Source organism: Hylaeus anthracinus, unplaced genomic scaffold, assembly GCF_026225885.1.
Source record: "Hylaeus anthracinus isolate JK02 unplaced genomic scaffold, UHH_iyHylAnth1.0_haploid 11994, whole genome shotgun sequence".
Classification (NCBI taxonomy): domain Eukaryota; kingdom Metazoa; phylum Arthropoda; class Insecta; order Hymenoptera; family Colletidae; genus Hylaeus; species Hylaeus anthracinus.
This window is the reverse complement of record NW_026534341.1, coordinates 3,419,570-3,432,346: the sequence shown is the minus strand read 5'-3', so window position 1 is coordinate 3,432,346 and position 12,777 is coordinate 3,419,570. Positions and strand designations below refer to the sequence as shown.

Below are 12,777 nucleotides of genomic sequence, written 5' to 3'. Positions count from 1 at the left end.
GGGCCATTCCCGTACGTGAGGCGAAAGGGAATCGCCTGGGCGATTAACGATCCGAGCTCCCCAGGGAACTGGCGGGTTCCAGAGGTAGCCCAACGCCACCCGATAGCGGCTCTGACCCGCCGTATGCGATTCTGAAGCCAAACCCTCCTGGACTCCTCGAAGTCCCTCGCTAATATTTTATTTAACGCCTATCAAAATTTATGGATTTCTCGCGGTCGAAGGAGCCACGATCGCGGGTCCGGTTCGGAATTTAACGTTCGCTGGATCGCGTTCAAGTGGGAACAATGCAACCGACTTTCGAGTAGGTATTAAATATGTAGAGGAGATGTCGTTGGCGACTATACGAATGGGAATTACCCGATGGTATCGCTCGTTCCGTTTGTTTCTAATGGTGGAAAATGTTGCGAAGCGGTACACTGGTCAGGGAATCAAGTTTGCGGGTAAACGCGAGTGGGTAGTTACAATTTGTCGAAGTTACTCAAGGATTGAATTATTTTCTTTTGGTGTAATTTTATATCCTGGCTCACAAGTGAAATATCGCGTTTGTCTAATTTATCTAGTCAAAACCGACCGCATTTCGCCATTTTTTAAACGACTTCGAAAGGGAGGAGGTTACTCAATACGACATGTATATTTTTTTTTTTTTTTATTATTTTTTTTTCTAGAGAAACAAATAGAGAATCGTCAGTCGCGATCGACCTGTTACCGTTCCACATCTCGAGAGCCACCCCCGGCTGGTTTTATCGGTCCAATCGGAATTCCTTCTTCCATTATCCGTTCGTCTTTTTCCTAACCCGAATGAAAATAAGGAGAGAGAGACAGCAAAAGAGGAAAGGGAAAGGTCGTAATGTCGAGCAGTTCGTCGAAGCGGCGGGAAGAGTTTCCTCGCTCGCTGCCGGTTTAAGGGTCGTATCGGAAAGAGGAGAAAGAAAGATGTATAATGCCGAGTGCATGAAATTATCCCTCTGGGTGTTGTAGATCGACGGAACCGAGAGGCACCGCGGATTGTTCCGTCTTGACGGGACTTTGAATACGTTAAAGCGGAGTCGCGAGTCGCGGAAGGACTCGCGAGGAAAAAGGCTGCCGAGAGAAGAGAAAGGAGAGGTTGGGTGTCGCTCCCGGGCGCCGTTCTTACCTTTTGTTAGGGTAAAAATATCGTGTCGCGAGCCATACGTCTTCCCGACAGGCGAAATAAGCGCGGGTACAATTGGAAGTTGCTACGACGACGTTTTTCTTCTCGGTCGCGCACGAACGGCTCCTGCGTCGCCTCCTTTCGCGTAGCGTTGCAATCATCTGCTCGTTACACGCCAACTTGATCTCCCTCGACTACAGAATTAATCCTTCGACCGTGTGAGAGAATTTTTCCAAGCCGACTGACGCTATCCGACATCGCGGTGTATGCTCTACGACGGTGGCGCGCCTCGCGGGTTCCATTTCAATTTTTATTCTTGAAGACAATTTTATTAAGGATCCTTTTCCTTGATAAGAATACGAGGGTGTATTGGGTTGTCCGGAAAGTTCGTGAAAATTTTTAAGAAAAATTCAAATTGTGCCTTTGAATACAAAATTTGAATACAGCGAGGTCCATAACTAGTGCAAAGTGCAAATGTGTAAAGTGCAAAAGCGTAAACTGAGATTAGATTTAGATTAGCAATCAATCCCACAGAGCCATTCTCCACGATTCTCCAAACACGACTATTTTGCGTTCGCGCGAAATGACCGTTTTCAGAGTTCCATTCGGTTCATTCAATGACACATTGTAAGCGAGACCAGTAATCGTGGAAAATGGTTCGACGGTAAACATTTTTCACTGTCGCATGAAAAGCGTCGAAAGTGATTCCGCCGAGGCAGAGGGAATATGTCGTAACGTTTTATCCCGCGAACATCTGGACCTCTTTGGCGGGGAGCACAAACGCGTAAACAGTTAACGCGTGAACACGGTTACGGCGTCAATGGCGAAATAGACTGTTTTCGCTACTCTGTGTTTGACTTTCGATATTTTTCCTGTGCACGTTTCGAGTAACTCTTTCTTCGATGTTCGGGTCGTCGTCGAAACTCAAGTTTACCTTTGTAAGTGTGTTGGGTATAGAAAACAAACCTAAAAGCTTAACATTGAAACTATCGAGCTGCTCGATTCGACCCATGTACTTCGATCAATTTTTTCTTAAAATCAATGGTCAATGGTTTTACAGTAATTTTGTATCGAATTAATTTTACGAATAAACTAGCTTACTCTTCCTCTCTCTCTAATTATAAAGATGTGAGAGATTTATCTGTCTTCGACGATCGAATTTAGTTAGGAAATTTGTTAGTCAAAAACATTGGGTACATTTTTATAATATTATAGAATAAAAATAATATTCCACGCGGATGAAACCGAGGGGCATACCTAGTCACCTATAAATGAGACAATTCTTCGACCACTTCTCTACATAAAATATATTCTAATAACTAATAATTTAGCGATATAAATTTCTCTTCGTGGAAACGTCATCCAAAACAGATCTGTTGAAAGGTACAAGTTCTGAAAGGATCAAAGAAAGGATTACTTTCACTTCGTTATTCCTGTCAAACTGCCGGATCGATTGGCCAATGGATCAATTCTGTTATGGCAGAGTGTGCCAACGCGTACGCCGTCCTATTATGAGCGACGATTAGCTGCGTTGGAACGACTAAAGAGAATTCAGAGGCGGGCAAGGGTCGCTAAATGCGCGCTGGCGAAGCGTTTTGCATCCTGATCCACGTCTCCGCGCGGATAATGGGTATCCTCGACTCCACAGTCGGTCCTTTCCATTCCTTTCGTACTTTGATCGCGCCTTTTCTCCTTTATTTCGCTGCCATAATACCTATTACTCCGTCTACGGAACATTCACTCTCGATCGTGGCTCTTCCGTCCGAGATTGCTTCGGACCTTCTTCGCGCGCGAAAACCATTTGGTTGTTAGATGTGCCGTAGGAACGACGTTTCTACGTTTATGCGCCCGATTGCTGGGAATATTTCGTCGGATAGGACGAACGAGAACAAATAATATCAAACTACCGACAACTGGGCTGCGAATTTCTTCGTACAAATTCATATCTTTTACTGCATAGACGGAGAACAGAAACTTAAAGTAACTTTCGCCTTCTACATTTTGTAACACGTGTTTCGTTTTGTATATTTTCTATTGTTATCTATCTGTTCAAGTGCCACGTTTAAATAAATTGTATACGTATTTTAGAATTAATTCAAAATTAAGGAACACTCGTTGGTGTAAAATTCAAGGAAAAATTATTCCTTGTATTTCATACATCAAGTAAATTGCCGTATATTTACTTTACGTGTATTTTATTTAAAATATACTAATTAAACATATTCAATGTATATACATATATACATAATATACATAATATACATAATACATCATAGAATGTATCGAATGTATTCAAAAACAAAATTCTCAAGCGTCTTTTGAAAGATCCTTTATGTTCGAAGCGGTGTCAATGTTTCGCGAAAATCTAATTATACCAAAAACAACACGTCTCCGAGGTTCCTGTTCGCACATTTTACAACGAGATGGTGCAGAGCGCAAAGGGTTAGTTTTTCGTGCAGAATCTCGTTCGTTCGAAATGACGAAAATCCTCGCTAAATCGTTTAGCCGACGTTCCCACGGCATCCTTGATTTTCAATCGGTTAGATAGCTAGTAGCAATTATTCAACGTCCTTGGATGGGATAACGGTTCCCGGGGGTATCGCTCGTGTGCATGAAACCATTTCCCCGCTTAGATTGGGTGAGTGGAAGGACTCCGGGGATATAGCTGTTCTAAGGAAGGCGAGATTATAAGGCGAATCATGTTTATTGGTTCGTCTTCCGCTCGGCGCGAGAAACTTTTTCTCTCGACCCTGTTTTTGTTCGCGGAAACATCTGACGGCGAGGGATTCCTCCCAGGGGGATGAGAGTACGCTTTGTGACTGGCATAACTGATTCAAATTTTGGAAAATATGCGACACCTCGAACAAACGTTTCGCCTCGTATCGGGATCGATGGGGCTTGTCATTTACCATTTGGTAATTGAACGTAATTTTGTTCCAAAATTTGCATTCCAAACACGACTTGAACTGTAGGAATGATAACAACAGTAACGATAACAGAAATTTCTTTTTAAATACAAACTTTAATTTAGGCTTGGTTGCCTTAATTATTGGCCCTTTTCTTGGATACAGTCGTGTAAATAACATCGAGTAACGGGTCAGCGTGTAAATAAATACGTATAACATTTTAGCGTGTACCACGTACTATTTCGTAATCTCTTTAATATCTTCAAAATTAATACGATAATTATTTGCCCATTGCACGCTTAAAATTTCTTCAAACGTTCATAAACTTGGAATTAATTTTCTACCTTAAATGTATAATTGAAGAAACCAATTATCTACGTTTCCTTCAAACATATAGTGTACCTGTTGAAATGAGTTTATCTTGAATTTACAAATTTCGTGTTCGGATTAAGTTACGCGTGCGCCAATTCCTTTACAAAGGAGAATCGTTTATTTCAAATCGTTCACTTTACGCACTTGGGTTGTTTATTTGCGTGCAGTACACGACAAAAAGTAGAAAATATTAGCGTAATCGTCCGTGAGTAAACGAGACTATCTGACTACGCCAAGTTTGATTCATATTTATAAAGTCGTACTGGTAATGCTACCAGCCGAGGAACCCGGAAGGAGCTGCCAGAAGGGGAAAGAAGGGGTCAGATTAGAGGGTACGTTTGACAGATGACACTTGTCGATATCGTGTTTCGGTTAAACGCCATCGCATCCCCCTATTTCCCGGCATATCCGTCTTGCATTTGCATATAAAGTAAATCTCTTGGTAAGGTCGCTTTGCGTCGGCTCGCCGCTTTATGGACTTAAGGAGAAAAGTAGCTCGAGGTGAAGCAGGTGGCAGGTTTGTTATCGTGACTTCCGATTGGCCTGGCCCCTGTTACGCGTCCCGTAGAAACCTGTGTCGTCCCGCCGCGCGATATTTCCACGTCGACGTTGCTCGTTTTTCCTTCAAACGCGATTAGAATAACCGACACGATGATTACTCGCCACCGACGTCTCTATTCCCCTCCCATGTTCGTTTCTTCAACAATTTTATACTTCGTTTTGTCGAATTTTTTCTCGACGCGAACTAGTACCAGGTGTGGAAATAGCAACGTCAGGTTTATTAAGAATAAAGCGTTTGAGGTATCGTTGAATTCGACTTACGAAGCTTCCTTTTTGTGTGTTACAATTGTATTTTTCAAGTTTATCAAAAATCCTGACAAATAACTCGTCGAAAGAGTTATTAATTAAAAGTATCTCTTTCGCTTTATATTCGATCGTTTATAACCGTTATTTAAGTAGAAATATTTAATCGTCGTTTTGTTATTATACAGGGTGTTCTACGTGAAAAAAGTAAGTCGAAGATATAGAATAAAAATTTGTCGTGTAAGATTTTGTTTTCGCGAAAATCAACTGTGAATTTTCGTCGGGTTCGGGCGCACTCGATCGTGTCTTACCTGACAACTGATGTCCTGTTTTTCAGACAGTAGCCTGGCGACGTGACGAACCGACGAAGCCACTTCCGATGTTGCTCCCGCTTGGAGGGCCACGTCCAATACTGCAAGGGTGTCTTTGTCCCTTCGCAGTGCGCACTGTAACTCCGTCAAACGAATGCTAAACTGCTGGACGGCTTGCAGAGCGCACAATTGTTGATTGCCCCTGAAAAGTAAAGTATAAATCTTGTTAAGAAACTTCAACTAAATTTAAGTTTAATTTATATACAAATTCCTTCGGTACTAAGTAATAGAATCGATTGCGTTGCGTTGAAACCATACTGCAACGAAAAGAAGACTGAGAGCGATACATAATACCGCGATAAACGCATAATTGAGAAAAAAAAATTAAGAAAGAAGCGCGTCAACTTCTTTAACTTTCAAATACACGTTCGGTTCGCGATAGAAATCGATTCACGAGGCTCGGCAAACATCGATTCTTCCCGGGTCTGGGAATCGGTGGATGAAATTGAATGGAAAAATCGCCAGAGCAGGGTCAACACAATAAAAAGTGGAAACGAAGGCAAAAGCCTCTTGGCAAACAGTAAGGCGTCGAATTATTAGTGGATCTCCCCAATGGCACTATCGGCAAATAAAAACACTTTATTCGAACTCAATCTGAACGTCCCCGAGGCTCGTTGACAGACAGATCGACGAAGACTCGCTTCGAGTTCGTTCTACATTGGCGTGTTGAATACAGAAATCACTTTCATTCGAGAAAAAAAAGTTTAACTAAATCGCAATCGAGCCACAGAATTTTAAATACGAATCTTTTTCAATTTGGATCCATGGGAAATTAATGAAGATAATCGCTCGAGCCAACGCTCGACTTTCTATAGGATTTATATGAAGATAATATAGCTTTTAAAAGCAGGAAACCTATTAAAGTTCAATCGACAGTAATACAAGACGTTTCTACGAGAAACGAAGTGTCATCGGACGATTTGTGCGTTATACGGAACAGTCGCGTGCGCTCGTGCAAAGAATAGAAATTTCAGGCTATCTCTGGCTAACAAGTTGGCTCGACCTTTGTAAAAGCCCAGTGGGTCAGTAGCAAACCCCTTCGCGTGGGTCAAATCCCTATCAGACAGGGGAATCAAGTGCTCATACGGCAATTAAAACGCGACCGTTCCGCGTGCGATGTGCTTCTTCCTGCAACCACGTATCAATTTTAGGCGCCGCGATACGCCTCGTCCTTTTCCTGTCTTTTCTCACTGTTGGATGGTGTTTGTCTTAGGGTGTTCGATTTTCATTTTATCAACTTACATTTGCTGAAATAAAATTCTAACTTTCAAAATATCATTTTTTTTTTTCTATTTTCTCGAAGCGTAGATGTTTAAAAATAGCTCCCAAAGGATTTGGTTGGATTCGGTAAATTAACGAAATAACGAACGTCTAGAGAGAGAATTTGATGATAAAAATTTCGAGCATTTATAATGATATTCTTAAACGATATTGAAAACCTTTCAGAAGAAAGTGACATTGTCATTCTAATAAAAAAAGAATTAAAGAAAAATTATTCGTGACATAAACGCGAAAAATCAGCTAAATATTTTAAGAAGTATCGAACATTGTACACCTTTCCGTAAGATAAAGAAATAAATATCCGGCGTGTAACCTACGATAAAATTAGTCGATGCACCCTCGTAGAAAATCGTCCAAATAGTCGTTTCTTCGGGGGTGGTGAACACTTTGGAAATATCCGAGATTAAACTTGCGATCCCAAGCTAAAACTAGTAATCCCGTGACACGGGTCAAAATCCCAACGATCCGAGCCCTCGCTGCCGGTACCTATGGCGTCCATGGGTTCCCGATGTTTGCTTTGGAGGCTTCATTGCCTCTCATAATATTTGCTGAACGTCACACGCCAGCCAGCGAACGGTCAGTCGATGATCCTAAACCATCTATTCCGCGTGGCCCCAAAACTCGATAACCGTGTCCCTCGACCAGAAAAGGAAACTTTCGACGCGGAAGACGTTCAGAAATCGCGAATTCCGTTAATCTCTAACCGCGTGCTCTTCTCTCTGACCATTCCATAACGTTTAGGTACCTATTCCAAGAGTAGATACTCTAATTTTCCTTGCGGAGTGGGTGCGTTGTTACGCTTTGTTAAATATCAAATTTTGATATGGGAATTTTTTCTAAGGACACGTTAATTAAAATAAAAAATAAAAAGAATAATTAAAACAAATGAATAGGAAAGACATAATACTTCCAAGGAGTGTAGTTAATGAAAAAAAAAAAAATATTTATAAAGATCGTAGCGCGAATAAATGGAGGTATACGAAAACTTTGCTGGAACTTGCCAGTACTTACTTTTGGAAAGTCTCGTCCCAGACGCGATACAAGTCTGCGACGCCATCTTTGAGGTCGGTGAAGTTCAACGTCGCGGAGTTACCGAGATCGGTGATCAGTCTGTGCGTCGAGACGTTCAGTGCCAGCATGGCAGCCTTGCGATCCCTCAACGCAGCCAGTTCGGCCTAGAACATTAAATATACATTTTTAGCGGTTGCCGTCTTCGGCTAACTCAAACGAATTGCCCCGTTCTTGGAGGGCCCGGTTTGGGGTGCGAGTGATGTATAAACTGGTCACGGTGGTAGACCAAAGAAAACGAACTGTACGTCTTGCAACGGGAACGAAGAAATTTTATCTTACGAGCGAACGTAAGCGAGTAGAAGCATTATTGTATGAATCATTCGAGCAAGGAAAGGAGACGTCGAGGGACATCTAAATTCAAACATAGTGCATTTGTCTGACAAATTTTTAATATTAAAATCAGCAAACAATGAAGATTAACATGCTACGAGTTACAGAGGATCAAATAAAAATAGACTCGTACACGTTTGAAATAAAAGAGAACGTTTCCATTTTTTCCAAGGGTTCTTACCGTAATTCGTTTCGTAACAATATTAAACAACGCTGAAAGGGGTTGAATAAATATAAATTTGTATTTACGCATATAGAAACGAAGAAAACTATCGGATAGTTTCATTTTGTTACAAGAACGTTATCAGTCCACCCTGTGATAGTGTCGGAAAAGAGTAAACACCTCGTATGACATCAAAAATGACCAAAAGTAAATAAATACAAATAAAATGCATAGATAGAAAGAAAGAAACCCTGACGAAACTTTTATTTTTCCAAGGACCATTATCAGACTCTGCCTCCGACTGACGCCGAGACTTAGCCTGGGACATTCGTTTCAGTCGATTCTACAACGATATGAATAACAACCAAACCCTCCAGCCTCCACCTCGGAGCAGCAACCTGGGTCTCGCGACTTCTGCATGCGACCTACCGCGACGTCCAATTCGGAAGCCGGGCATCAGGATCGAAACAAGTATACGTTTATCAAGAAAAACATAACCGAACTATAAGGGTTGTAAGAGCGCAAGGTAGACGATGGAGTAACCACGTCACGTTGTCACATCCCCGTCGTTCTACTACAGGAGCCGGCCGACGAGGGCCGCATAAATAAACCCAGGTTTACGACGACGACGCAGGGCGTAAGAGAACGAAAACGAGAGCCACCCCCGAGTCACCGTTCCTCTCTTTCACTTCCAGCCACCGTACCCCCTCTGCATCATTTCTCTCGCTCGTCGCGTGACGAGGAGGAGAGTTCGAGCGGAGCTCGTAAAGCTCGTCCTTGCGGTCATCGCAGGCGTCTACCGACGTCTCGCGTTCTCCTCCGGCTCGTCCTCTTGCTTCCAGAGTAATTCCTCCCAGCGAAACGACGGACTTTACTACTGTTTCCTTCTTGCTTTTATATTGTGCACCGATCTTCCCTTCGAGTACTCGGGCGTCGATCCTCGAACTCCACGCCTCGAGGGGTGGTTCCCTCGGTTTCGCGCGAATTGAAAGTTCGAACAGGAAAAGAAACATTGGCGAAGTCTGGAGAAGATTTCGAGAAGTATCAGGTTCGTTGCTAGAGAATGTATTTATTATATGGATTTTGTGTGGGTATTATGTATCGATGTAGCGAAGGAGGGGAAATGTTTGAGGGTGTGTGCCATTCAACGTAAATACAATGGTTGCTTCACGTTAAATAATTAGTATGATATCCACGATGATGTCTTTCTAAGGGTTTTATTAAAAGGACGTTCCTGACCTTAGCATTTATAGGATTAAGTATGGGGGGGGTTGTACAATTGAAAACAAGCTCACGTAATGAAGTTTATTTATTTTAAACATACAAGCTTGTTTTCAAAAAATGTTTCCTGGTACAACACTCGCTCCTGGTATATAAAATAAAAAGATTTTAGAATGGAATTTGAAGTGACGTGAATTCGCGTTAGCGAATGCGTCAACAAATATCCTCGAAAATATAGCCGGTTAGCATGTCAAACTAATTCCGCTTCTACTATGCCAAGACACCCACAACCCGCTACCTAACGTCCCATCAGGCCAACCCTGATCCCGCGACACCACATCGTCGATCCAGGACACAGCCTCCGCTGTGCGCGGCGAATCTGAAGGCGGCCCCCGCGAATCGATATTCTTCATGTGGTAGCCAATAATTTATGCAAATCGGAGCACGAGTAAACGACGGATACAGGCGTGATTCCGGGCACGGTATCAAAGAGGTCAGACGCGTGAAAAGCCGCCGGCGGCAACACACGATGGCCGATGATGTGTGCGTAGTAACCACGCGATGGAACAGGGACGAGCGGCGTCCTCGACGGAGAGAAAGAACGACGGCAGTTTGCGCCGCTGTCCGACAGCGGTCGCAACGAAAAGTGGTTGGCATTGATATTCCAGGCACATTGCGAAGGCAGAAGCAGCCGTGCCCGTTCCCCTCTTCCCGTAACCACCCGCCACATCGCCACCATCCTTTGGGACCCCCGGTCCATGGCTCCGCGCACGACAGCAACCCTATCTCGCTCCGTGGCCTCTGCCTCGCCATCGGGCTGTCCCTCTTCGTGTTCCGCCCCTCGCCGCGACCACGCAGACACGCACATTCCGATCTAATTCAATTTCCAATCAACAGCCAATCAATTGATTCGAATTCGGTATACAGAGCGAGCGACCGCTCGGCGTTCGGCCGCTGCATGCCTACGAGGGTACGTACCAGCATGGCAGACTCGCTACTGTAACTGATTGGTCCTCGAAACGGGGAGAAAGGAGCTTTCGAGCTTGTTGTGGGCCCTTTAGATATATCAGTATAGCGGAATCAGAGAGGTAGAATTAGGAAAATAAAGGTGGTGTTCTAGTCCAGAACTTTCAATATATCAATTTTGTTTGTATATTCTCAAGCAGGCATTTCAAATATATCTGCCGAAGGATTTTATTGAATTCGGAAAATAAACGGAGTTGTGGACGTTTTAAAGAGCAGGATGTCTGCAGAGAATGGGCACATCGCTATTTCGATACCACAATGCTAGATATATTTTTGTAAGAACGACGGTTTTATGGTTTTACTTAAAAACAGAGAACCTTTCAATCACTTTAGGTTGCTCTAGGAATATTTTCAAGCATTCAGTGCGTTCGGTTTAGCTACAATCGCCAAGCAAATTACATACGAGTTTGGTACGTATCAAATTCTGACCGGATTTATACTCCTGGTATCGGGAGAACATGATATGCGAAGAGGTGGCACTTCTGCGCCTACGAAACGGCAACCCGCCCGACGCAGCTGTAAGTGTAGGTTGCCGCATAACAGGGGCAATCCTGCGCCTACGAGACGGCAACCGGCCTGACATAACTGCAAGTATAAGTTGTTCTATTTCCCTTTAATTTCCTTCCATTTCCCCTTCAATTCCCTTCATTTGCTTACACATTTTCCTTTAATTTCCCTCCATTTCCCCTTCAATTCCCTTCATTTGCTTACACATTTTCCCTTAATTTCCCTCCATTTCCCCTTCAATTCCCTTCATTTGCTTACACATTTTCCCTTAATTTCCCTCCATTTCCCCTTCAATTCCCTTCATTTGCTTACACATTTTCCTTTAATTTCCTTCCATTTCCTGGTATATTTCCCATTAATTTCCTTACACATTTTCATTTAACTCCCCCCATTTCCTGGTATATTTCCCTTTAGTTCCGCCCCCCCCCCATTTCCTGGTATATTTCCCTTTAATTTCCCTCCATTACCTTACACATTTCCCTTTAATATTCCTCCATTTTCTGGTATATTTCCCTTTACTTCCTGGTATACTTCCCTATAATTTTCCCTCATTTCTGTGATATTTCTCTATAATTTCGCCTCACATCTGTGATATTTCCTGGTTTAACAATGTCGCGTCGATTTTTCGGATATTGTCACATTTTACCGAACTTCTGAGTTGTAATCTTTAGCTCTGCAACTTTGATGCAATCTTGAGAGGTGGAATTTCCAAAATTTGCAACCATGTTCAACAAAGTTGCAAGTTCAACAATGTTGCAAATCGTTCCCCGCAGAATAGAACAAAGTTGCGAGTTCAACAATGTTGCAAATCGTTCCCCGCAGAATGCAACAAAGTTGCGAGTTCAACAATGTTGCAAATCGTTCCCCGCAGAATACAACAAAGTTGCGAGTTCGACAATGTTGCAAATCGTTCCCCGCAGAATGCAACAAAGTTGCAAGTTCGACAATGTTGCAAATCGTTTCCCGCAGAATACAACAAAGTTGCGAGTTCAACACTGTTGCAAATCGCTCGGCTCGAAATTGTGATGGGAAATGTTGGATTTTTACTCCTGGTAACAAAAGAACATTATATGCGAAGAGGTGGCACGAGGAATTCATGGTAAGTATGAAATTCTGGCTTGATCTTACTTCTGGTATCAGGAGAACATGATATGCGAAGAGGTGGCACAAGGAATTTTTGGTACGTATCAAATTCTGGTCAGAATTTTACATTTTGGTATCAGGAGAACATGATATATGAAGAGGTGGCATGAGGAATCTTTGGTACGTATCAAATTCTGGTCGGAATTTTACATTTTGGTATCAGGAGAACATTATATGCGAAGAGGTGGCACGCGGAATTCATGGTACGTATGAAATTCTGGCTTGATCTTACTTCTGGTATCAGGAGAACATGATATGCGAAGAGGTGGCACAAGGAATTTTTGGTACGTATCAAATTCTGGTCAGAATTTTACATTTTGGTATCAGGATAACATGACACTTGAGGAGGTGGCACAATTCTTTATTTTGTGTCGGAACTTACCTCTTTGTATCAGGATAACACGACACTCGAGGAGGTGGCACAATTCTTTATTTTGTCTCGTAACTTAC

General features: G+C 42.7%; 1 protein-coding gene and 1 long non-coding RNA gene across 8 annotated transcripts in view; one reads left to right on the top strand and one right to left on the bottom strand.

Annotated features, from left to right (window-relative positions):
• Positions 1 to 12,777, bottom strand: part of LOC128888480 (klarsicht protein-like) — a 71,275-nt gene that overhangs the window by 18,306 nt on the left and 40,192 nt on the right. For 3 of the 5 annotated variants that reach the window (XM_054145358.1, XM_054145355.1, XM_054145357.1), the window contains exons 11-12: positions 7,878 to 8,041; positions 5,526 to 5,727 (exon numbers count right to left, since the gene is read on the bottom strand). In XM_054145358.1, the coding sequence (XP_054001333.1) occupies positions 5,526 to 5,727; positions 7,878 to 8,041 (366 nt within the window). Of the gene's footprint in view, positions 1 to 4,583; positions 5,409 to 5,525; positions 5,728 to 7,877; positions 8,042 to 9,759; positions 10,526 to 12,777 lie in introns of those variants that run through there. The other 2 variants (XM_054145360.1, XM_054145359.1) reach the window with 2 other exon arrangements.
• The window catches only part of LOC128888490 (uncharacterized), a 47,050-nt gene that overhangs the window by 8,589 nt on the left and 25,684 nt on the right, over positions 1 to 12,777 (top strand). For 2 of the 3 annotated variants that reach the window (XR_008460267.1, XR_008460266.1), the window contains exon 2: positions 5,552 to 5,739. This is a non-coding gene — a long non-coding RNA (uncharacterized LOC128888490). The remainder of the gene's footprint in view (positions 1 to 5,551; positions 5,740 to 12,777) is intronic. The other variant, XR_008460265.1, reaches the window with a different exon arrangement.